Source organism: Oreochromis niloticus, linkage group LG2, assembly GCF_001858045.2.
Source record: "Oreochromis niloticus isolate F11D_XX linkage group LG2, O_niloticus_UMD_NMBU, whole genome shotgun sequence".
In the NCBI taxonomy this organism is placed as follows: domain Eukaryota; kingdom Metazoa; phylum Chordata; class Actinopteri; order Cichliformes; family Cichlidae; genus Oreochromis; species Oreochromis niloticus.
In genome coordinates this window covers 20,804,032-20,831,053 of record NC_031966.2, presented here as the reverse complement: position 1 = coordinate 20,831,053, position 27,022 = coordinate 20,804,032, and the positions used below count along the sequence as shown (strand labels likewise).

At 41.1% G+C, this 27,022-nt stretch overlaps 1 protein-coding gene across 2 annotated transcripts in view; it reads right to left on the bottom strand.

Moving 5' to 3' along the window:
- macrod1 (mono-ADP ribosylhydrolase 1) overlaps positions 1 to 27,022 on the bottom strand; it is a 146,867-nt gene that overhangs the window by 44,758 nt on the left and 75,087 nt on the right. For both annotated transcript variants that reach the window (XM_005467529.4, XM_005467528.4), the window contains exons 4-5: positions 24,091 to 24,120; positions 8,004 to 8,120 (exon numbers count right to left, since the gene is read on the bottom strand). In XM_005467529.4, coding sequence (XP_005467586.1) covers positions 8,004 to 8,120; positions 24,091 to 24,120 — 147 coding nt within the window. The remainder of the gene's footprint in view (positions 1 to 8,003; positions 8,121 to 24,090; positions 24,121 to 27,022) is intronic.

Sequence of the window (27,022 nt, the reverse complement as noted above, 5' to 3'; positions counted from 1 at the left end):
GCAACTCTTGAACTTTCACTTTGGGGTGGAGAACCAAGCCACAGCGAGCTACACTGCCTTCAGGTTTGAACACTGTCTGTCTTGTAGCTAGAAAAGCATATAGTTTCACCCGTAATGATTCTGCACATGAAGATAGGTTAAATTGATGAGTGGTTGCTGGAGACTGCTGGCTGTCACCTGTTGAAATCAGGTGCATCTACCTCCTTGTGATTGCTTTGGTTGCTAGCAGATTACCAAATTGCCCATGTTTGCATGGAAGATGGTGACTTGTCTACAAATACTCACCAGCTTGAGATATACTGGAAAAAATTGCCTTTAAAGTAAAAGTCACGCATTTCAAAAAGGTGCAACTTTTAGTTTCAGGGAAACGTTCTACATTTCTAGTTAAAGTCGCACTTTTCTTAGTTTTACTTCCACTTTGTGGGTAGTTGGCAAACATCTGCAAACTACAGGTGACTGAAACCATCTGCTAGTGCTGGTACTGGAGGTTACTGACAACAGCCAGCAGACTCCAGTAAACTATGGCGTTATTTTTGTGCCACTATTCTGAGCGCACGTAAAAAAAATTTGAGCGCACGTAAAAAAAAGTTTGCAGGTGCAAGGGTTGCATTTTGAGGAGAAATTTATTTTGAGCGAAGAAATGCTAAATTTGAGTGAACAAAACTCATTGCTGCGTGCAAAAAATGTATTTCAGTGTTTGCTATTATCCATACACACACACAGTAGCAGCCCCTCTTGCTCAGTTTTTGCATTTGCGCTTGCTCTCAACGTGTTGCTCGCGCTCTCAACATTTCTGCCCATGCACGCTCAACTCTTTCTGTACACCGTTATATTTGTGCCACAAAACCAGCCAATCACAGACTTGGATGAAAAAAAATCTGATTGGCTGTTTTCGCCTCCAATCAGCTCAAAATAACGAAATGCAATATCCCAGAATCCATTTCGTCCAAAACTCAAACGAGGCAGTGGCGGAGGAACACAGAGTGGCGGAGTTTGAAATATTGCTCTTTCTGGGTAACAAAATAAACTTTTAAGATATTTTCATGCGAGAATGGTGCTGTGTAAACTTCAAACTTCAAATATCTGCTCGATTTATCAAGGCATCACATATTTGCAGAAGTGCTCTAATGTTTTCGGAGATGCCCATTACCCACCAGCTGACCGCATAGCTGGACTGGCCATTGGGCATACCGGGCATTTGCCCAGTGGACCGATGGTGATTTTTCATTTTTATGTTTGTTTGTTTTTGTGACGGTATAAACAATGAAAGGTGGTGGATTAGCCAATTGGTGATGATCAACTCTGGGCTGGACCAATTACAATACATCCGTATTGAGGGGAAAAGGAACGCTATTCGTCCCGTACTTCAGCTACAATGAAAAAAAGACACAAAGCTGGAGTTATTCTGTCTTTACGCTGTCAGCTGCCTGTTCTTCTCTCATTCTCTCCCCTCCCTCTCCTGTTGCTACTTCAGTTATGAAACTGATCAATGATCAGCTGATCTTCTCTCTTGTTTGTTTATCGCCCACTTTGCGCAGGAAAGAGGAAACCAGCTGATGACGCGCTAAACAACAGCAGCACGTTCAAGCTTGATCAGCTGTTGTTAGAATTAATTTAATATTGCTTTCTAGTATCAGCTGATGTTTGCTGGAGCCACAGCTGTAAAAGCTGCTGGTCATGATATCGGTTTGGATATGTGGTGAGAGGAAAACATGAAGGTGATACAAATCATACATATATACCAACAAGACAGTGTACATCACTGTCACAACAGCGTTTGTTTTAGTTCAAAGGCTTTATATTTTTCCTATAATACCTGGTGGTGTAGTCGGACGATTTTTTTGTCAGTTCAGCCTTATATATTAGGTTTAACCCAAGTGACCACCCGATCAGCTGGTGGGTAACAGGCATCTCCGAAAACATTAGAGCACTTCTGCAAATATGTGATGTCTTGATAAATCGAGCAGATATTTGAAGTTTACACAGCACCATTCTCGCATGAAAATATCTGAAAAGTTTATTTTGTGACCCAGAAAGAGCAATATTTCAAACTCCGCCACTCTGTGTTCCTCCGCCACTGGACGAAATGGATTCTGGGATATTACATTTCGTCATTTCGAGCTGATTGGAGACGAAAACAGCCAATCAGATTTTTTCGCATCCAAGTCTGTGATTGGCTGGTTTTGTGGCACAAATGTAACGGTGTACAGAAAGAGTTGAGCGCGCACGGGCAGAAATGTTGAGAGCGCAAGCAACACATTGCGAGCAAGTGCAAATGCAAAAACTGAGCGAGAGGGGCTGCTACTGTGTGTGTGTATGGATAATAGCAAACACTGAAATACATTTTTTGCACGCAGCAATGAATTTTGTTCACTCAAATTTAGCTTTTCTTCGCTCAAAATAAATTTCTCCTCAAAATGCAACACTTGCACCTGCAAACTTTTTTTTACGTGCGCTCAGAATAGTGGCACAAAAATAACGCCATAGTAAACATTCACCCACTGTCAGAGAAGACACATTTTTCCCCAGTGATCAGTAGTCTCTAAGCCTGTGCACCTGAGGCCTTACATTGGTACTAGCTCTAGCCTGCTGGACCCCAAACAGCTGCTAAACAGTTACAGTTTAACAGGTAGTAAACAGTTTATTCTTTCCATAATAAACAAGATAGTTTTAGCCTTAATTGTAAATTCAGGTCATCTCATCTTGAAATAATCTTGATGCTCTGGACCTACTGGAGTGAAAATAAGAAATACAGTTTTACATTTTTAGCTTGTTTTCTGAAATAATTATTTATTGGACATTTACACTTCTTCAACTGATCTCAAAGGAAAACAGGACTGTCAGGTATTAGCTGTGATAGCATGGCACTTACCACTGAGATCTGGGAACACAGCAACACTGCTGAAAACAGATACGAGTGGGAAACAAACAGAAGCTGCCATTTTATCTAGAAGTACAACTCAAAGTGAGTTCAACTGAAAAATGTAAGAGGGCACTGCAGATAAGTATGCTGTGCTCAGACTGATGTTTACAGGTAGGTAAAAGGCGCTGATATTACTCTTCACCTGCACAGCTGTTTGCTTTCAGCCTGGGTCATTAAACTATTTGGTGATTTTCCACAGTCTGACATTTTTATATATTTTTCCCCTTTCAAATTTTATTACTCTGCTGCCCAGACTGCGCTACATTACATTCACAGAAAGCTGTTAGGCAGTAGAGCTGGCTGCTTGTTGTCTTTATTTGGAGTCTTGTTTTGTAATTTCATAATCATCCAGATCTTAACTCCAAATGTCAAAAATGTTTATTTTATTAATCTGCAAGCAATTTGGGAGGTTTAAGAGTGGTTCTGCAAAAACCCTCCACTTTACCAGATAATCTGGGCTGAACATCGGTGTCTGTGAGTCTCGGAGCAGATTTCTCCTCCAAACGTTGACAGGAGTGAATCAGGGTTAAATGTGCCCCAAACCCCTGCTGTCTGAGCCTGGCGTAGCTCTCTTTATTGACATCACTAAAGCCAAGGGGTGCTTTTTCTAACGGTGAAGTGAATGCGGTTGCCAGTTGTGTTATCTTTTGACCCACCCTCCTGCACCTTCTGTCCCCAGTGCTGTATCTCTGTGTGTTTAGCAGTGGGAGTAGAGCTGGCTGGGGAACAAGTTAGCAGGGTTACAGCTGTGTTTATCGGTACACAGGTGAGCTCAGGGCCATGAGTCGTCCAGACAACACGCTGGCCCACGCTCCCTTGTCTGGCAACTGCAAAAAAAAAAAAAATAGAAGAAAAAAGAAAAAGAAAAAAAAGAGAGGAAAAAAACCCATTTGCACACACCTACACATGTGCAGAAGCATCTTACAGCATCTAACAGGCTCACAAGTGAGCAGCGCACACAAACAGGAGGCTCCTCTCCTAATCGAGTCCTAATTACAGTGGCTCATATGCCTCAAAGCTGACAGTTTCTGATTTAACTGCCTTTACATTTTGGCTGAGATTTGACTCCGACCTGGGCCAGCTGTCATTTATCAGCTTCCCCAAATTGCACGCAACTGTTGCTAAACAGCAGCAGTAGTGTGGCGTGCACTCTAGGTGTTGCTAGGTTACGATACCAGGATGCTGATGGCTAAGTGGCTGTGGGATCATCGATGGACACTCTGCATAGAGGGCTGACAGCAGGTCTTCTGGACCATTTGGCAACTTGTGAGTCAGATGCTCTTGAAATCCCACATCTGGTGGCAAGCCCATACAAATCAAGATCAAAGTGCTGCCTTTGAGACTGAGCCCATCTCTCAACCTTTCTGCCTCTCTCCTGTCGAGTTTCATTTTCATTTCTCTCTCTTCAGCTGTTCCTCTGCCTTCACGCAGTCCTCTGCCTGCTTTGTCATCCCTCCTTTGCTTTCCCTCTGTTGTTGCTGTCTTGACTCTCTCTCCCTCCTGCTGAGAGGTAATCAAGCCCTGTTGTGAGTGTTTAAGCATTGGAGCAGACGCACGTTGAATTATTCTCAGGACTTAATATTTTGTCTGGGAGGGGAGAACCAGCCTCCTTACCACATGCTGGGTAATGGCCACGCACACATAAGTGCAACACCGAGAAGGTGTGTGTGTGGATGTGCACACACCCACACATGGTTAGTCAGTCAGTCAGTGAGTCAGAAAGTTGTCAGTCACACAGATCTCATGCTGACAGAGTTACAGGTACCAGACTGATAGGACCTGACAGGCAGACCCCACCGCATGCAAGGATATACTGCACTTGCACAGCGTATCCACCAATACATGAGCGAACGCAGCCTGTGAAAAAGGCTGTATGACTGAGTACAGGAGGGCAAAACAAATGCACACAATTGCACATAAATATGCACTCATAAAAAACCCAGTGACAAGCAGCCAAGCATCCGCTAACACGCACACAAAAATGACAGCTAACATCCTCAAAGTTAAACAAGTGAACCAACAAAGGAGAACAGACAATGTAAGAACTCATCTCCCCCTAATTCCCTTCAGTCTTCAGCTCCTCTCACATCTCTCCTCTATGCCGCTTCATTTATTTCTTCCTCTCTCCAACTCTTTCCTTATCTATCTTTCCTACTCCTGCGCTCCATTCTGCCTTGAGCTCGCCTTTATCAGCGCTTCTTCTCCTTTTTTCCCCTCTCTTCTTTCCTTTTCTCTGCCACTGTGAACTTAAACTCTCAGTAGAACCAGAAGCTGATATCACACAGCCTCAGTGCTGCTTTAATCTCACTCAGAAAAAACACACCGACGCACACTCACACCTGGGTGGCCGTTATAATGCTCAAAGCTTGGCTACTGCATTATTTCCATACCTATTGGTGTCATGCTCCTTTTCCAGCTCCACACCCCCAGATGTCTTTCATTTTTCCCCCCTACCTCAATCTAAATTGCCTCAAGTGATGTCATCACTATAAGACAGTTTATCAGATTTTCCTCAGCTCACTCCTGAGCCACAAACAGATTTATCCAACTTTCTCTCCATATTTAGCAGTAGTCCCCCAAAGCTGTGAACAGACTGTGATAAAAATCAGCGGAGTTCTCCTTTAAAATATCCCATTTAGAATAATTAAGGTATTACAGTTACCTCTCTTTGCCACACTTTTTTCCCTTTTAGGTTTTGTCACCTTTTGCATAAACCTTTAGCGCTATAGTCCCACGCAGAGCTGATATTAGCCAATTAGTTGCCAATCTGAGTTTCACTTGTGGTTTTTTGGTGTTTCAAGCAGCTGAGCTGATAAAGATGCAAGACTGGTAGAGAGGTAGGACTCTAAAAAGACCAGTTGAGCCAACCAATCAATTATGTAACTACAAAACAACTAAATGAATGTTTGTCCATAGTGGCCGCTAAACCTCTCGGCATTTGTGCTTCAAGCGCAGCGTCTTAACGGAGAACAAAGCAGCCCAAAAACACTCAGATCTAAAGCTAGAAGAAGGTAAATATGTTTGGCTTTGAGGCAAAAAGCCCAATTATTAGCTGAGCAACGCTAACACACTAAACGTGCACTAAACCGAGAAATAATCCATCAAGTTTTTTGCCATTTTTAACATTCAAGGGCTGTGATTTGATCAGGCAAGATTATTAGAGAGAGATTATTGGAGATCACCTGAATCGCCTGGGTTTTTCAGCGAGCCAATAACTCTATATCAAATTACCCTGCTCTGCCTCGCAGAAATGCAACCAGACAACAGAAAGATACGAGCTACAGCAACTGTGACTGGTCCTCTTGGTAATGATGCACTGTGTATGCATGTAAATTGATCTGTGCCAAGAAATTTTCTCTTGTGAAACAAAATGTAATATTTCATGTGTTTATTGTGCAGTATGTGGTTATATCTAAATGCACGCAGCAGCCTGAAACGTGTAAAGTATAGTATATATCTCTCTATCTCTATATGTTTGAAGATGTGGTTGACCACCGATCAACAAACTTTTTCTATATTTTTTAGTCAAAACTTCCATAAAATGATCTTTAATTTAGCAAGATATGTCTATTTTCTTATTGTCTTCTCTGTTATGCTAATAATTTCATCTCAATAAGACCTCAGTAGACACATCAGCTGAAGGCCAGATGCGTCTCTCAGGTCCTGTGTCAGGACTTTGCTTTCTTAAGGACATGACTTTCAGATACTTTTCATCTGCTGTGGATATTTTATTTAGACCTGACACTTCTTCTTTTGTCCTCCACTTGTCCATTTTTCCTCATTTTTTAAGGACACATGCTGAGATATGCCACGTTTTCAGTTAATAGCTCTTGGGAATCACCTTGTTGGTGCAAAAACATTATTTTATGTCTGTCAAACTGTTTTATGGTCTGCATTATTCTTCAAATTCAACTAAAGAAATGGGAACAAATTATGCTTTTTTTGACAGGCTGCTTGTAACAAAGTGCCTAAAGATACAATTTAAAATGGTCTGCCATATGTAGACAACACGTAAGATAGGTAATCCTTTTTTATGCTTGAATGGTTTGTGGGTCAATTTGGCTAACCAAAAAGTGAAAATGAAAGTGAAAGAACTTCAGAAAGCCCAGAGAAACAGGGAAAGTCTGGCTCCTTGGAAGCAAATATAAAGAAATGAGGGGTGGCTCAAGACTTTTGCACAGTACCGTACTTCAAGATATCCAAAAAAAGTAGTCTAAGACAGTTCAGGCTGTGTTGATGAATAAAGTTGGTTGTAAAAGCTATTGACTTTCAAGCTTGTTAGAAATTAGAAACTCAGATTTTTGCCTTATATACTGCATTCCCATAAAGGTTTGCTTAAAATATAAAGAAATTAGGACTGACTCCAAACTTGAATCCAGTATTTTTATAGCAAAAAATAACACTAATAAATATATTATAGTTAGAGGCTTATTTATGTCCCAATAATTGTGGTTTCCAGGGTTATTAAAATAAAATTAAATGACTAAAATAACATAAAGTGACTGTCAGCTTCTGTGATTTATGTAGATGCAGAGTTCTGATCTCCTACTTAATCAAATGTCTTGTAGATATGAAGAATGCTGGAGGAAAACACCTAGAAAAGTGCCTCCTGTCATGTTGACCCTACAGTTTCATCACATTACACAAGCAGCAGTGGAGTGCCACTTAATAATTGAGTGCCATTTACTCTGCTATAAATGGAACGCAGTGAGTGATATTACTCTGGATACATCTGAGTTTGTGCTGCTGCTCGGGTTTGAGGTAAAGAGGGGAAACTGAGCTACTTTAAGGCCTCTCTGAGAGAAAAAAATGCATAAGTTATTTAAGCGAATTTGTTAAAAGAGGAAATTGTTGATACTAAGACAGCACCAATTCCTTATTAAAAGCCTTTTTTTCAAATTCATGAAACAGTTTAACCTTCATTTTTCTAGGGAGACTCAACAGTGCGGTTCTTTTTCCACATTGCCCTGCATCCCTGTTACACTTTCCCACACATTCACACCTGGAAGCAGTCCAGCAGAAACACATGGAAGCAACCTCACCGGAGCTGCTGGAAGTTACACAAACACTTTATACTCACACTTTGCAGGAAGGCCGTAGCCGCAGGTAATCTTGGCCTCTCCTGTCTTACAGCCGTTGAGCGAAGCACACTCCTTTTTTAGCATGGGACCAGCAGCGCGGTGGATCGCTCCGTCCACTGGAAAGGAGACGACAGGAGACTTTAAAAAGTTGGCCTACTTATGTGAATCCCCTGCAATCTCACTAATTACAGCAGCCAGAATGTTGTTTGAAGTCCAGCAGACACTTTTACTGGAGTTGAGGCTTAGTGCTAAAAGGACCTGGATAATGTCGGCATTACCGGTGAACGCTTGAATTTCCAGGCTTCTGCAGGTTACTAACTTTTCACCCCTAATCCTGCTTGCATCTGTCTCTCTACATGTCAGTCTATTTAATGGATTTTAAGGCTACTGCCTTCCTTAATTACTTGATTTAATGTGTTATTAAGGACTCAGCTGACTTTGACTTTTTGGTCAATTACTCTTTATTAATTAAATTTTCATAAATCTACATAATATTCATAAATGTGTATCTGTCTTTGATCCCCACCACATCTAAAGACCGTGACTGTGTTCATTTCCAGGAGGGCAATGATGCGGCAGAAGCAATTTTACAGCTGTGCCAATTACACTTTCAGACAGAATCCATGCACCCCTTGCAGTCAGACGTATTTCTTCAAAGTTAATTTTGATACAGTTTTATTATTATGATTCGCAGCATTATGAAAGCGAGAAAGCAGAATTTAATGCGTCTAATTCATACTTCAAGGAAAAAAGCAATAAAAATATCAAACTTCAACAAATGACCTTTTAAAATCATGCAAAACAATAATCCATCCATAGAGTGATCCATCCACTGATCACTGATCAGCTGGGGTGAAGAGGAGGAATAAGCTGGAGGTCCAACCAAGTCTTCCAGAAATTGCATTTACATACTCACATTTTTCACCATTCAGTTTCTTCTGTGCCGTTTTTACATTTCTTTTATCAACATATTGTGAAACTGTTTTCAAGCATTTTAGGTGCTTATTTGAAGATTGGTGAAATTAAGGAGCATAAAAGATAAGAAATGACGTACTTGAACAAGGGACATTGTGGTTCACAGGCTTTAGCTTAACAGCCGAGGCCGGCAGAGCACCCACGGGTGGTTTTTAATGAAACCAAAACACCATGTTCGCTGAAAACATTTCATTTGTTTGAATAATGATGACTAATGTATGACTAATGCTATTTTATGCTTTCTAATGATTTTGGGAAAGATCACAATTTTCCTTAGATAAAAGTCAAGACTGAGGAAAACCTCAGGAAATGCTCACCTAATTTACATTTGACTATAAATCACTTCATTATTTTTACCAAACATTTAAAAATATAGTTGTCTCGAACCTTGCGATACATAACTGTACCCAAGTCAGTACTTTGAGGTGCGTAGGCATGGTCAGGTCAATCGAGTGAAGTTCAAAGCGAGCATCAGAATGAGGAAGAAAGGTGATTAAAGTGACTTTGAACGTTGGTGCCAGACGAGCTGCCCCAAATATTTCAGAAAATGTTGCTCTACTGGGATTTTCACACACATCCATCTCTAGTGTTTACAGAAAATATTTTTTTTTAATCCAGTAAAAATCAGTTCTCTGGGCAAAAAAGCCCTGCTGATGCCAGAGGAGAATGGTCAGACTGCTCTAAGCTGATAGGAAGGCAGTAGTAAGTCAAATAACCACTCATTACAACCTAGATATACAGAAGAGCATCTCTGAACGCACAACACATGGAGTAGAGCAGCAGAAGACCACACCGAGTGTCACACCTCTCAGCTAAGAACAGGAGACAATTCACACAGACTCACCAAGACTAAAAAGAGGATTTGAAAAATATCTCCTGGTTTGGTGAGTTTTCATTTCCGCTGCAACATTCAGATGACAGGGTCATAATTTAGCATGAACACAATTAAGCATGAATCCATCTGCCTTGTATCAACGGCTCAGGCTGCTGGTAGTGTAATTGGGGTAGGGGATACTTTCTCGGCACACTCTGGCCCCCTTAGCACCGATTAAGCATCAGTGAAACACCACAGCCTTCCTGAGTGTTGTTGCCGACCATGTTCATCCCTTTATGACCACAGTGTGCCCATCTTATAACTCCTGCATCCAGCAGGATACACATCATGTCACAAAGGTAAAATCATCTCAAAACTTGTTTACTCAACATGACAATGAGACATGACACTACACTCAGGCCTCAACAGTTAGCAAATCTCAATCCAATAGAGCACCTTTGGGAGATTCACATCATGGATATGCAGCCCATAAATATGCAGCAACTGTCTGATGCTGTCATGTCAAAAATGACCAAAATCTGTGAGGAATGTTTCCAGCAGCTTGTTGAATAAATGATGAATTAATACAGCTATGAAGGCTAAAGGGGTACAACCCAGTACTAGCAAGGTGTACCTAATAAAGTGTACAGTGGGTGTATACTGTATATCAAGTGTGTAAAACATAAAGCCCTGTGTTTCTATATGTTTTACAGCTTTTCCTGCTGATAAAGACCTCCCCCACAGACATTCATACTACACCAAAGTAATCATCAGGGGTGTCAAACTCCAGGCCTCGAGGGCCAGTGTCCTGCAGGTTTTAGATGTGTCCTTGATCCAACATGACTGATTTAAATGGCTAAATTACCTTCTCAACATGTCTCGAAGTTCTCCAGAGGCCTGGTAATGAACTAATCATTTGATTCATGTGTGTTGACCCAGGTTGATATCTAAAACCTGTAGGACACTGGCCCTCGAGACCTGGAGTTCGACACCCCTGAGTTAAATAGTTCAGTGACAGAAAAGTTCCTGTTTTTCACTGTCTACTATAGAAATTTTACACTTTGTTGTTTTATATAACAAAAACATGCGACACTGTAACTTTACACATTCATCATGTAGAAAAACTAAGATGTACTGTTGAAATTGCACTTCTTTATCTTATATTCAGAAAGTGGAGTTTCACTCGTCCGGTCCACTCAAGTTCAAAGTGGGCTGTAAATGGATGTAAAATGAGGTTTGTTTGCTTTTTAAACCAAGAAAAAGTTTCATATGAAATAAGTATAATCAGTTCGATGTACTACAAGAAAGAACGGGTTCTTAGCTTCACAACAGTGGAGGAAGGCCATGATGGTGATATTTAAGGTAAGCCTTTCACTCGCAGTTACAAGTAAGAAACAATATTGTTTGAACCATGGTTGTGTATTTAGGAGCACATGCAAAAGAAAGGCTATAAAAGCCAGCCTGAGCAGCATCTTATTTTTCCCCCCAACAAAGGTCTGCAACACAACATCCATGACAATGACACTGTCAGTCATCTGTGTTTTCTTTGTGCAGCCTCTCCACTCTGTTTCTGAAACACTCACACCCACACACACACACCCACACACGGCAACGATACACCGATGTATTGGAGATCGTGAGCTCAGGTGAAGTCAAGCACAACTTCTTCTAGAGTTAACAACTGCACTAATTACTATAACTATAAAATTTTGTGAGTTAATAACACACATCACCCTACCAGCTCTCTAGGCTTGAAAATGTACTGAAGTGATCTTTTCTACTCTAACATCCACTTTTGGTTTGTTTTACACAACCACAGCTCTCTTGCAAGGCTAAAATGAGTTGCCAGAAACATTCTAAAATGAAAGCTATGTGTGAAGACTAACTGTGAGCCTAATTTGTTATAAATCTCCAGCTTTGCCATTTTCTAGAAAACGCTGTTACAGACAGCTGCCCTCCTCTCTTTATAGCAATGATTCTAGCAGCATGCTACTTTCTACTTCTACTCCACTACATGTTGAGAAGCTTTCACTACATTTATTTTAGAGTGCAGTTACTAATTATTTAGTAGATTGAGATTATTAATATCAATTATACATGTAAAGAGAAAATATCTTAAAACAGACTAAGCCAAACAGCAATATACACCGATCAGGCACAACATTATGACCACCTGCCTAATATTGTCTTGGTTCCCCTTTTGCTGCCAAAACAGCAATGATCATCGATGCATGGACTCCACTAGATCACAGAAGATGTGCTATGGTATCTAACGCCAAGATGTTAGTAACACATACAGTAAGTCTTGTAAATTTCGAGGTGTCCAAAACATTTCAAAAGATGCTCGATTGGATTGAGATCTGGGAATGTGGAGGCCAAGTCAGCACCTCGAACTCATTGTTGTGCTCCTTAAACCATTTATGAGCCAGTTTTGCTTTGTGGCAGGGGGCATTATTCTGCTGAAAGAGGCCAGAGCCATCGGGGAATACTATTTCCATGAAAGGGTGTGCATGGTCTGCAACAATGGTTAGGTAGGAGTAACACATGGATGGCAGGACCCAAGGTTTCCCAGCAGAGCACTGCCCAAAGCAGAGTACATACTGGTGCGAGGTGTTCTCCATGTAAGTGACGAACACACGCCCCGCCATCGACATGTAAAAAAAGAAAAGGCGATTGATCAGACCAGGCCACCTGCTTCCATTGCTACGTAGTCCACTTCTGATGCTCACATGCCCTTTGTTAGGACTTTCCGGTGGACAGGGGTCAGCATGGGTACTCAGACTAGTTTGCAGTTATGCAGCCCCATATGCAAAAAACTGCGGTGCACTGTGTATTCTGACACTCTTCTACCGAACCAGCATTCAATTTTTTGGCAATTTGAGCTACAGTAGCTCGTCTGTTGGATCGGACCCCACGGGCATCAGTGAGCCTTGGATGTCCATGACTCTGTCATTGGTTCACCAATGTTCCTTCCTTGGACTGCTTTTGATAGATACTGACCACTGCAGACCGAGAACACCCAACAAGAGTTGCAGTTTTGGACACGCTCTGACTCAGCTATCTAACATCACTGTTTGGCCCTGTCAAACTCACGCAAATCCTTACACTTCCCCATTTTTTTCCTGCTTCTAACACATTAACTTTGAGGTCAAAATGTTCACTTGCTCCCTAATATATCCCACCTGGTAACAGGTACCATGATGAAGAAATAATCAGTGTTATTAACATCACCTGTCAGTGGTCATAATGTTTTATTTGATCAATTGAGCAATAACCAACCACTGGAAAAATATCCATCCATCCATTATGCAATTCAGGGTTGTGGGGGCAGGCACTGATGTGAGGAAGGAGGACTGGTTCACCCTGCACAGGTTGCCATTCAAACATGCGCACTATGATAGTTGTCAGCACTTGCTCAAAATAGTTTAATAGCATCAGTCCATATGCCAGAGCTCAACACATAGGTCTGGTTCTTATCTGTCTCTCTGTGTACAGACCAGACGTTACGGCGGTGTGTTTCGCTAAACTGAGTGGCTCCAGGCGGGGGCCTGGTGTTATCTGTGTTAAGCTGGCATATCGCTGAAAGGACTAGTACATCCTGGATAGGTTGCCAGTAAATATGTAGACATTTAAACATGTTCCTGTGTGTTAATGAAAAGCATCCCTTTAATTCAATTTTTCCACAACTTTGGTCGTCGTGTACGATCAACACATCTTTTTTCTAGAATATTAAATCTAAAGTTTGGATTCTAAATCAACCCGGAATCAGACACATCTGTCAGAAATGGATCTGTCACAGCACCATGACACTTGTCAGCACTGGTTCAAAATAGTTCAATAGCATCAATCCATATGCCAGAGCTCAGCACATTGGCCTGTGGTTCTTATCTGTCTCTCTGCGTACAGACCAGCTGTTACAGCGGTGTGTTTCGCCAAACTGAGGCGCTCCAGGCAGGGGTCTGGTGTTATCTGAACATTATTGTGTTAAGTTGGCATATCGCATGCGGCGCTGAGCTGTGGTGTGCCATGTCATGCTGTGCCATGTTGAACTGGGCCACGCTGTGAGCGAAGCACAAGTGCGAGGGTGTGACAAACAAGTTCTGAACAGTGGCTACCTCCTCAGGGTGCTCAGAAACTAGCTTAGATATGTGTGTATGCGCATGTGAGTGATATATTGTGTGTGTATATCCTTGTCAAAGCATATGTGCAGCTGTGGACACTGTATTTATGAGTGTATTTTCAAGTGTACGTGTGGCGTGTGTGTGATGAGTCCTTGAGGTGACACAAAAATACGCTGCACACCGACTTTGAAGCAGGCCAACTCTGAAAGAGAGAACAAGTGTGATAAGACAGAGAGATGGAAAGGAGAGAAAGGGAGGAGGGGAGGGGAATAAGCAAGAGTAGCAGATGTAAAAATAGTCTGGAGGGAGAGAAAGAAACAAGCAAGAAAAACAACATAAAAAAAGAAAAGGAACTGAACTGGAAATTAAACCAACAATACCTTTTTTTTTCATTCGTTGCTGCATGTTTGACAGATACACAAATGTGTATGTGCCTCTGTGTGTGCCTACTAGTGCAAACTGGCCTTTTTCCCCTCCAGTCTTCATGAGTGGACTGCATAGCCTTGAGCTACAGCAGTGCTTTTTGACCCAAGTACTGCCCTGCCCTCACTCTTACACAGCTGTAATACAAGCTTGCGAATGGAGCTGAAAAACATCCACAGTGAGGCTTGCACGCACACACATGCAGCTACACACTCTAGAGCACATATGCATGGGTGCACACACAGCTTTAAATACAGCTGAATGCCAAAATTAAGGAACACGTGTCCTGGCACAGAAACACTGTTTGGAAGACATTTAATTTGGGAGTTTAATGTGACTACAAAGGATGGCAAACTGCTGATTCCCGCTTGTTACAATGACCCCTTACATCAGGCGCAGGGCCAAGGGGGCTGCCGAAATCTGATTTTAGATCCCCCGTGCTAAGGTGTTAGCCTATTACTGGCATGGATGAATGACTGAGCAGGCCTTCTGAGTTCAAGTCCCCAGATCTAAAGCCTTTCTATGAAGTGACCAATCACACTCTTATGTGGAGAGTCACACAGGGACACAAAAAAACCAAAGAGGAAAGAAACACGCCCAAAGAGACACACAAAAGATGACTTTTTAATCCCAGAAACCAGCACTTCCTGTCCTTTTAGCTCCAAATAAGATCATTTTAATGCCATGCTCAACATATTTTCTTTCACATGAGTTGCTTTTTCCATTTAGCAAAAGGCAGCTTTGATATTATCATGTTTAAATTAGATTGCTCCTTGCTAAAAGGAGATGATAGGAGGCAGAAAAAAGAACCTGAACCTGGTGAGTATGGTTAATAAATATCCATACACCTATTTAACCACTCCATGACTCCCACCTCTTTAACACAGACAAGCTATCCCTTTCACTGCACTCACTGAACGCAGACCATGTTAGCTTTCTTTCAGTCTACAGTAACTTCTGACTCCATGGGAGCCAGTGTAATAGCCCAGCATGAGCACTGCATGCTACTGAGTGGATTCAGACACTGTTCTGTCACTTGAATGGTGCCAGAAATATGAAGGGGGGAATTCATGAGCAGAGGGGGAAGCAAACGAAAGATGTGCTCGAAGCAAAGCGGCACCGGCAGTACCTTGTCAATCCAGACACCTATGTAAGAGTCGCTTGTGAGCACCAATATCGCTCTAGAAAACAATATCAGTGGATTTGTTGAGTTTCTAGACCAAAATCTTTTTTCTGCCAGAAATATTTGCTTTTTTAAAAAAATTGTAGAAAGGCGAACAAAAGAATTGTCTTGAATATGTTTTCTATGAGTTTCCACCAGTATTAGTATTATACTAGTATTCCACGCATATAATTTGAGACCAGCATCTATAATGTACTTGTGGTTTTGGCGAGCTATAACAGCTGCCAGGTGGTCAACCCACTTCACATTGTTATATCTGAACAACTACTGGATGTATTGCCACGCATTTCATACCAGCACATTCTCACTCCCTGGGACCCATTCATCCATCCATCCATTCGCTTCCGCTTATCCTTTTCAGGGTCGTGGGGGGTGCTGGAGCCTATCCCAGCTGTCATAGGGCAAGAGGCAGGGTACAGATCAAATTTTGTCATATTTTAAAGGTACAGGTAGTCGTTTTTTGAGGTTATTTCACAGAGAAAAAAACAATACGGTACTCAGAAATATACAGCAGTGTGAAAAAGTCTTTTCCTTCAGAAAAGGAACATCATACCAACTGTTCATGTGCAGCGGAGGCAATTTTTAATTTTTGTCTGCACCTTCAAACTCAAGATATGAAGAAGGAAAAAACCTAAGTCTTATAATCTAAGAAGGAGTCTCCTTGATTAAAGAAATGAAAGCACAAGGGGAAGAGACCATGCAACCTGTATCTGGATAAAAATGTCACCCTCTTCCTCCTCACTGAAAATCATGACTAACATACGAAACGTGCATAAATATGCCTTTTTATTTCTACCGTTTTTGCAATTTGTTATGGTAGCAGATTAGACATGCGGCCCTCCAGACAACTAACAATATGCAGACTAAACAACAACTATCTCTAATATTAGATTTGAGTTTCCTGCCTAACAAAGGAGGACAGCTAGTATCTACTGTAGAGGAGGTAATCTACTAATGGGAAGGTCAGCGGGTCAGTCCCTGGCTCTTTCAGCCCACATGTTGAAAGATACTGAACCCCCAAAAGCCCACGATACACTGGAGTGTGAGTGTGTGAGGTAGTTAGAAAGTTATTGCAAGTATAAAATAAAATAAGGTGCTGTATGAATGTGTGAAAGGGTAAATGTGGATTGTACTTAAAAAGTGCTTTGAGTGCTCTGTTAAGCTATAAAACGCTATATAAATATCAGTCCATGTAGCGTTAACAAGAACTTTTCACATCTACAACAAACTTCTCTGCTAGTTTCATGGCTGTCATGGTTACTCATGCCAAGCAGTGATGACAGCAGTTGTTCAGATGTACTGAACTGTACTGGACTGCACCGCAGGTTGAAAATGAAGCTGAATGGGTAGCCAGGACAGTACAATGTAAAGCCAAAAGGTTGTGGTCAAGTTTCAGTACATGAAAATCTAGGGGTGAGATCAACTTGTTCATTTATAGTCCCCAAGGAATAAAGTCTAAAGACTTTCTCTAGTACAACCAGCAAGCTGTAACGAGTGCTTTTAAGTTTTATTTTTTTTAAAACAAAACAATTGCCTAGATTTCTTTGCAATTTGATGCAGAAATCTATGCCTCCCTAAAGATGAATTACCAACATAACAGACTAATGTTAGTGTGATCAAGTGCAATAATAACCTATTTAACGGTGAGCCTATTAGGTGCCATTATGTAATGTAATCAGTGGTTTTTGATATGGTGACCAGGTGTTTGGTAGATTAGCCCCAGCAGGCCACCAGAGAAATGCCATTACAGCGCAGGTGTTGACTTTATCACAACAGAAATTGCTTCTTTCACATTTATAATGTATTCTTCCTGTTGATCAAGTTAGCTATTAAAAGTTTTTTCTAAAACTTTTTAACATCCATTGTTGTTTAATAGCTAAGGGTTACTTTATAACTTTTTATGCACGATTAATAATCAGAGGAGCTGGTAGGAAGTTTTTCTACTCACCACAAGTACTATAAAGTATGCCTGTAATTTTGTACGCCCTCGTACTAAAACATGGCGTTCTTTGACACACACTTACACAGTTGGAAAAACAATGAGTGTTATAAGAGAAGCACCTGGGAGAGAATTGTGAGGTTTCACTTTTTTTTACTGTCTATTTTCACCGTGGAGCTCTTGCTCTCTATTGTTGCTCTTTTAGGAGGCTTGTTATTGATTTCCAGAAAATATCAGATGTCAGTAAGATTTATGATGTAAGCAGGCTGCAACCGTTTCTACTAATGTTGAAAATAAAACTTTTCATGACTGCTGTCTTTAACTGATCTGAATATAGGACCCAGGGTAGATCAATGTGTATTTCATGACCTTTATTTTTAGGGACTCGGTGTGTGTGATTCTAACTACATTAACTTGTAACTTTTACAGCACTTGAACCCGAGTTACTCATGGCTCAGTCCCAATATAGAGTAACAATAGCATGGAAACATCCTTGCCACTAGGGGGGTTCAAAAATAATAACCAGTGTTTGCTCAGTGACTGCACTGAAATTTTTTTGCTGTAAGAGACCAATTGCAAGTAGTTCTAGTAACCAACTTCCCCAGAGATTAAGCTTGTAACACCCTCAATTTCTGGCCAACCACTTTTGATCACAAGGCAGTTGCACGGTCTGGTAGGAGGCAACCTGTCTCCAATCTGATGCAGCAAATCTCAGACAGATTAGCAATTATTCCTTACCTTTGCCGCCTGCTTTATAAACGCAGGCAGACTGCCAACACCTCGAAATCAGTCTTAGTCAGTCTATGCTGAAGAGTACAACTTATCTGTTATGTGTCTTTCTGCAATAACACTGAGGCATTTCCAGGCCAGTCAAGATATACATCTCTCCAGCGAGTCCTGGGCCTGGCCCGGGGCGTCCTTCCAGTGGTACATGCCAGGAACACCCAGGAGGCGGCCAAGAGGCATCCCAATCAGATGCCCGAACCACCTCAACTGGTTCCTTTTGACATGGAGGAGTAGTGGCGCTACTCTGAGCCTCTCTTGAATGACTGAACTTCTCATCTTCCCAACATCATCATTATTATTGTTATTAATATGGCTGAATTTATTGCAAACATTTTGGTCGTGATACTGTTTTCTCTGGTACAACTCTAGCACAAGGCAGGGATTTCAGACACAACAATAATATTCCAGCAGTCGGAAGCATCACTCTAATTGATTTATGTAATTTATATGTTTCTGTTGATTTCCTTTTGGTCTTTTATTGCACAGGAACTGGATTTTGTAAAGGCTGTTTGTCTGTATTGTTTGTGCTTATGAATGTAAAAAATAAATAAAGTCCCATCAGAACCAGAAGAAATGAAAATCACTTTTCTTGGGAAGCAAAAAAAGTCAAACTGACATTGTCTTAATAAAAAATACCACCAATATCAGTTTTGTATAAGCCACTTAGACACCGAGTCATTTAAAACGAGCAATGAGTTTGGTGTCAAAGGATACTTGTTGTTCATACTCCACTGACTCTGTGCAAATGAAGCACATGAACTACTCAACCATTAGTCTTAATTGGCTACACCTAATGCTACCAATAGACATCAACAGATTATAACAGAATAACCAGGGAACACATTTATATCACTAGACACACAAAAACACACAAAACATGAAATATGCCAAATTAATTTTCATACTAAACAAAAAAAAATCATGCAAAATTCATTATTTAGCCTTGATTATCATACTAAATATCACTTCACTGTTTTCTGCTATTGAAGCTCGGTCTTTCGGGGAATCAGAGATGGAGTGCACAAACAAAAAATAAATAAATAAATAAAAACAATGGAGAGATGGAGAGACACTCACAGACAGAGAAAGACGAGACGGGAGACTGAAGAGCACAGTTGGACAAAAAGAAATGGCTTTGGAAGGGGATCAAGTGTTAAAAAAAAAGGAAAAAAAAAGGGGGTGTGTAGGTGAAAAGAGTGGGTGAGACTAAAAACAAAGAAGGGAGAGATGAATGTTAAGCAGGGTTCCAGAGAGGAATAGATTAAAAGGATGCAATGCATGGATGAATACAGGAAGGATTGAAATTAGTGTTTTGGCTTCTTTACCCTGTTAAACAGGCGGCTGACCAGTTTAGGTGTTATCACATCTCCCTCGCAGGCTCTGTATTGACTGACTCTGGGGGAGAGAGGGAGGGGATGTAGGGGGACTGTGAAGTGATAATTGGCGATATGCTTACCTGGCGCGGAGCCTGCAACCTCCAGCAGGGCACAAAAACAAACACACACACACTCTCACAAACACACATTCTCTGCTATTGTTCTGTGCCACGACAAGCTTTACCTCAAACCACCCACACTCAACAAACACATCCACACATAAGAAAACACACACTCACAGGTAGCTTGGCATAAGAGTAAAACCAATCCTGAAGTCTCTCCTATGGAATACTAATACGATTGCCCTTGCCAGCTGACCTCTTATAGGCCAAACAGGCTGTCTGTCAAACTAATGGGGCGGAACGCTGGCATATTGCTTTCCCACAATCCCTCAGCAGAGCCGGGACACTCATTTACTTCAGTCAGCTTGTTGCCAAGGCAACATTTAGGATGGTTCTGGTGGTGGATGGACGCACAAACACGCACGCTGCCTCTCCTACGATTCTGTATAGGCACCTGTGTATATGTGCAAACTTGAACTCACAAACAAATGCAGCGCAACCTGTTAAGTGTTACTACCGTGAACTCTTGCGCACACAGACACGCACACACACACATATATGAGTGTTGCTAACAGCAGTGAAACAGATGAATTTATGTATGCGGCTGACAGCACTGTCTGCATGCGGAAGGTACACTAAGTGCTCTTTGTCTCTAGTCTCATCTCCATGCTCCAAAACTCTCTCCCTTCATTCACAATACATGCTCTCCTGTTCATTTGTTCTGAAAGCCAAGCAGACAAGCCTATTCTTCTCCGCCTGTATTTTTCTCCCCATCCAGACAAGGAGAAAGCAAAAAAAAAAAAAAGGGCTGCAGACACACAAGGACGAGAGCCGAGAGACTTCCAGTACCGGGTTTCAAACTCCATCGCTGTTCTTGAGGATTGATTACAGATGTCATCTCATGCAATTTCAGCCTGAATTTTTTAGCTGTGCAACATTTTTTTTTTTTCGTGTTTCCCCATCGAAATGAAAAAATGCAAGTGGATGAAATTTTAATTGGAACCGTGCTCATCTATTGTGCACTGTCTTAAAACCTAAACCAATCATAAGCCGGCAGTGTCTTCGTGGCTGGCTCACATCCTGTGCAATCTGTCCCTACAGACCCAGAGCAGGATCTCTGACAGCAACTGTCTGTGTGTCTGTAACTGTGTCTCTGTTTGATCAGTAACTTGTTATTATGAAAACGGAACATCAGAGCAAGTGAGGGGTTTGAATGTATGATCACATGATTTGGTTTGACAAGTGCTTAAAGCTGAATTCCAGATCTTCATTTCTATCTTAATATTTTGCTCATAGACGATTTTTAACTTGAAAAGTGTTTTTTTGCTGGCTTCTGTGATTTCTCTCCATGTAACAGGAAAATTACCAACCAGGCGACCTGCATCTGGGTTCAAAAACTTTATTTCATGGGTTTGCTTCTTGTGATACCAATTTTTGAAATAGGAGTGTGGTGGGTGACTAAGGGGCAATCTCCAGAGCTGAAAAAGGAAGCCAGTGTGCCATGCAATACAAGTTGTTTTGAGCGCTTAAATAGAGTAGAAGAGTGCTATATAATTTTAAAGCTATATAATCTTGTCACTACATCACCTAAATCCCCTTTTAAGGTCATTTATTGTGTTGCATGCCCACTGTGTCGTCACAGCTTGGTCACCATTCATACTGGCACTCAATGTTTCCTGGACTTGCGGCAGTCTCCTCCAGAACGACAGATGTCCCCACTCAAAAAAATCCTCTGCATCATCACTGACACAGGAGTGGAAAATACTATAACAGGAAGCAAAGTGATAAAGTGATTAAAGTCACTTTCAGTATATGCCGCTGTTCAAAAGGGCCACAACGGTGAGCATAAAGGCGTACAGTCCAGTCGGGAAACTTCACAGGTGTGCAGCTGAAATCAGAATGAAGGCAGAATGCTCATAGATAAGGAAATAAATTCCCCCCATGGAATGAAAAGGCTCTGAAAATATGGTATCAGAGCTATAAAATTACTGTTGAGTGACAACACTGTTCACAAACTGCTGACTTATGTTTTAAACTGCACTTAAAACCCCACGGCTACCCGGCTAAATGAAAAAGGACACTATAGTTTTCATCCTTAAAGATTGTTTACAATGTCTTGAAATGCAGAAAACAGCTGTACGCTGTATCAGTGAAAGCTGATGACATTTTTTGGAGGCCACATGCCAGTGAAAAAACACTTTAACGTGCCATACATCCCAAAGGTACGCACTGACATATGGTGACCTAGAAGAAGGATCTGTCTTGGCTCTAACAATTTTAACAGCATCCATTCAGAGATTAAACTGATATATGTTCATGTCTACATGAATAAATGTTTATACAAAGATAATGGTAACTGTCTGGCTGACTAAACCTCTATCATCTTGGCTTTCTGTTCCATTTAGAAAATCAATCAAAGCACTGAAATGTTGAAATAGCAGATAAGCTCGGGAATAAATGAGCAACAGCAGCCAGTGGACATAAAAAAAGGTTAATTTCCTGCCCTTGAGTTTGTTGTTGATGCACTGCATCAGCTCAGCACTCCTCCAGATTGAAGTGCGAAAAACAATGTCGACAGGTGTGCGTTTGATCTAACTGAATGACATTTACCCAGGTACCCTTGAGACTGAGAGGTAAAGAACCGTAAAGACCTTTTGTTGCCTCATCTTTGATGGAAAAAACAACTCACTAAAGCTGAATGAATGAACGCGTGGTTACTCAGTGCAGAGTGTGATCCTGGCAAATGTAGATGTATAGCAAATGATTTTTGTGTGTGTGTTTTTTTTCCCCACTCGGCCCTCCGCTTGCATCTGTCGATCCCAAGTGGCCGTCATCGCTCTCGTCTTTCTCGTCTTCTTTCTCTAAGCATCGTTTCCCTCCCTCTCTCTTGTTTGTTCCATTCTTCCTCTTGTCACTACCCTTACCTCTCTCTAATTAACACCTACTCTAGGCTCTATCTGCCTTAGCAAACCCCAAAGGACAGAGCTGAAAAGGGAGATGGAGACAGAAAAATACATACAATAAGAAATGAGGGAAATCAACTGAGCAAGGGGGTAAAAATGGTGCAGAGTGGCAGAGAAAGAAAGAATAGACAGATTCAGATGGTAGCTGTTAATGTTGGCTCGTTCAGCTGGTCGGTGGAAATGTTTACAATGAAAACAGCTGCTGTGGTTAAATTTAACTGAATAAAAACATTAACTAAACCACAGTGATCAACATAAACATGCTTTACATGGGCACTAATGCACCCAGTGTGACGCATTCACATGTTCGAGGGCTCTCTAGAAACCATCTGTCTTTGTAAAGCCATCAGAGATCTCAGGACAACATCAAACGACGCTGTAGATCTTGAGGTGCTTGACTGCATGTGTGCGTGTGTGTGTGTGTGTGTGTGTGTGAGTGTGTGGCGACAGGAAGAGTGTGCCATCCATTTTTGTGGCTTGAGCCTCAGCTGGTGTTTATCAGTTAAGGTGGAGCCCGTGTGTGTGTGTGTGTCGTGTATGTGTGCATATGGACACTCAGGACTTCAGTAGATCATTTCAGGCAAGCAGATGCACGGTTGTAAGCTGACATACGAATGCACATACACGCAAATATACAGACATGCAGGTGCACCACTTGATACTTCACCACAGAGACTGCAAAGAAAAAAGCTGCATGCAGACTAACATACAAATAGGAAGGTTAAAAACGGCAGTGTGAGCGAGCCGGGCTGAAAGGCTAAAGCTGTTTGGCCAAATGAAGACAAAGAAAACGACCACAGGCAAATGCACCAGCACCCAAATTTGCAAGCATTAACAAACACGCACACATGCACACACACACAGGTTGAGTAAGGTGCGTGCGCACATGTTTTAGTGATTCTGGCTACTGCATTAGCAGTACAGATTTATTGCAAGTATCGATTACCCACGGACGTCAAACATCACACACACGCAGCAAAGCACTGAGTCAACAATACACTGAAAAATGTTTATTTCCACAGCACTCCACACCCATAAATTACGAACTATTGACTTCACACCTGCAAACACGTAAAAAGCACAGACACACACACAGACATACGCACACCCCCTCATGAGCTGCATGCAAAAGCACCTTGAACACCTGCCACAACAAAGAGCTACCTGCTACCTTACACAAAGAAAAATATAGACAGACACGACACATGGGACATAAAACACTTGCAAACACGTACACCAACACACACGTGTGCTCGCTCTTTTTGGCTCGTAAATTGCACTGCATCATCTGATTAAAAGAAGTGCGACAATTTTAAATTATTTGGTGTCCACAGACGACCATTTGCACCACAAAGCCGTGCCATTAATAACAGCTGAGGCCTGCAAGTATCTTGGCAGGCACACAAACATAGACGACCAAAGGATCAGACAGGTGGTAACTTACCTCCACCTCCACCGAGCAGAGTGTTGTTGGCTAAAAGAGAGACAAGAAAGAAGAAATGATTGTGAATACAACTGAAGCGTAATTAATAAGGCTTAAACTGTCACAGCAAGCAATAATTAAAAAGTCGGAGGACACAAAACTAATTAAATTAAGCAAAAATGTCTGTAGTGCATAAATGGCGAGAATGTCTTTTCAATTTATATGGCTATGTATTTAGCCATATAAATAGCTTAGTATTACACTTAGCTTTTAGATTTCTATTTTAAACTGAAAACAATATTTGAGGGTTGGACTCGAATAAGAACAAGAAGATGTCTTTTAATTTATTGGACCATACCAACCTGTGATTGCTATTTGTTAAACTGAATAAATACCTGAACATATCAATAACCAAAATACCCATGAGTTGCAGCCCTCATCACATCTAATATAAAATGTTACACAGGTCTGATGAATAGTGCAATCACTTTCTCATTACATCCAGGTGATATAAAACTCCAGCTACTAAAATGAGCAGATTTCATTTTTTCCCATTATGATTATTCAGTTATTTTAATTGTAAATCGATTACCCCTAAATCTTAAACTGAAGCCCAAACAAACAATACATTTGTAGCACCTCAGCCAACAGGAAGTAGTTTTAACACTTGCTTTTTCTGCCTTACCTCCTAAACTTTTCACTATGATTTAAAACACCTCATCATTTTGGTTTTAGAACATATTCTGTGCACAAAGTACATTTCATGGAGACATTTCCTACTTTAGTGCCCAACTGGTCCTAATGAAAATGTACATTCACTGATCAACTGCTCATTAATGCAAATATGTAATTAGCCAATCACATGGCAGAAAATCAGTGCATTTAGAGCATGTGGATATGGTCAAGATAACCTTTTGAAGTTCAAACTGAGCATCAGAATAGGGAAGGAAGATGCAGTAGAGCATCTCTTAACATCAAACCTTGAAACAGATGAGCTACAGTAGCAGAAGACCACTCAAGTCTGCCAAGAACAGAAAATGGAGGGCACAGTTTGCACAGGTTCACCAAAGCTGGTCAAGAGAAGACTGAAAAAAATGTTGCCTGATCTGATGAGTCGATATTTCTGTGCCAACATTCATATGGTAGGGTCAGAATATGGTGTAAACATCATGAAAGCACACCAGCAGTCCTGCCTTATATCAACGGTTCAGGTTGGTAGTAGGACTGTAATGGTGTGGGGGGTATTTTCATGTTTTGGGCCCCTTATTACCATGTTCATTCCTTTACCCACAGATCATCTGATGGCTACTTCCAGAAGATAACACACTATGTCACAAATCTCAAATCACCAGATCTCAATTCAATAGAGCTCCTTTCATTTGTGGTACAATGGGAGATTTGTATCATGGATGTGCAGCTAACAAATCTGAAGCAACTGTGTAATGCTGTGCATCTTTCTGGATCTATGTCATGACGAATGAAGGCAGGTCTGAAGGAAAAACAAGGTTCAAGCCAGTTCTAGCAACTTGTATCTAATAAAGAGGGTGATGAGTGTATACTGACACAGGAGAGCTTTTTCTTTAATAATCCTGCCTAAATGATGTTTGTTTCAAGAGGTGCAACTGTTAGTTTAAAGGCAAACTGTTTTCCATTTCCTGCTTGTGGACCACTGGTTCAGTTTTCATTCTACAAGTTTGAAAATGATAGAACCGGATATTTCAGTGCATTGAAGTGTACAGCACATCTTCATTCAAAGTGACAGTAAGACAGAGCTCACACAGTATCCATTTTCATTAGTACAATAATGACAATGCTATTAAGAAATGAAGAAATACTCTTTAAAGTAACACTGGAAACTTCAAAAACTGCAAATGAGTTACAGTTTGTGGATAAGTCTAACACCAAGTTGATACTACAACCAAAAAAGTTACAAAATAACACAAGCATGACTAGCTACATTGCTAACGTGTTACACTAGTGCTTTGCTGACATTATAAACAGGCTTCTGTGTGCAAACATAAGTCTTTGATCGGTTGATGCTTCACCTCACGAGTGGTGATCTGAACAAACGTTTAAATCTGCTCACAGTGAGTATCAAGCTTCAGTTTGAATTAATTCATTCAGCTACTTGTTCAACAGTAATTCTAATTTTAATTCCTAGTTCTATATTTAAATGAATCTTCATTTAGGTAAATATAGAAAAATAAGGGGGGAAAAAATGTCTTTTGACATTTGTCCTTCTGGGAAAAAAAAAAAAAAGGTTTATTGGTGTCAGCAATTCTTCACACGAGTGGCTCTCAGTTTGTGTCTTCAGGGCTTACAGTGCTGCTACTTTTTCCCAGCCAGTCAGTTAATTGCATCCACGTGGCATCGCAGGTGTAACTCGGTCCCTGATTAGACGGATAGAATGAGAACCAGCAGGCTCGGAGTCCCGTCAGCGAGGGCTGAGAAGCACAGCACAATATGAACGAGTAACTTCACGGCCCGCAAAGCTAATAAATAAACTCGCGCTGAGGCTACAGTCCAAAGAATAATAAGCTACCCTGTGACAAAAAATAAACAGGTAATGTGGTTCAGTTTGTGTTTCACTTATAAAAAAGGAGACCATACAGCGACTTCCAACCTAGATAACAAGAGGTGACTGTAACTTAAACAAAGTAAGAATATAATGAGCTCTTTTTACAGCAAGGTAAATACTGAATAAATACTAGTATCTATGAGTGGCCAGTGTGCTCCAAATCATTCCCTACTCGAATCAAGTCACTGCACATGCTTGTAAGTGTAAATTGCTGGCAGGGTGATAATGCTGGCTGTGGCTGCTTTTGACATATGTGATACCCAAGTGTTTTTCTCACCCGCATATCCATGAACGTGTGGACTCAGCAGTGTTAGCCTGAGGACATCTGCAGTGCTTCCAGGAAACCGTACCATAAACTCATACAAATCAAGTTTC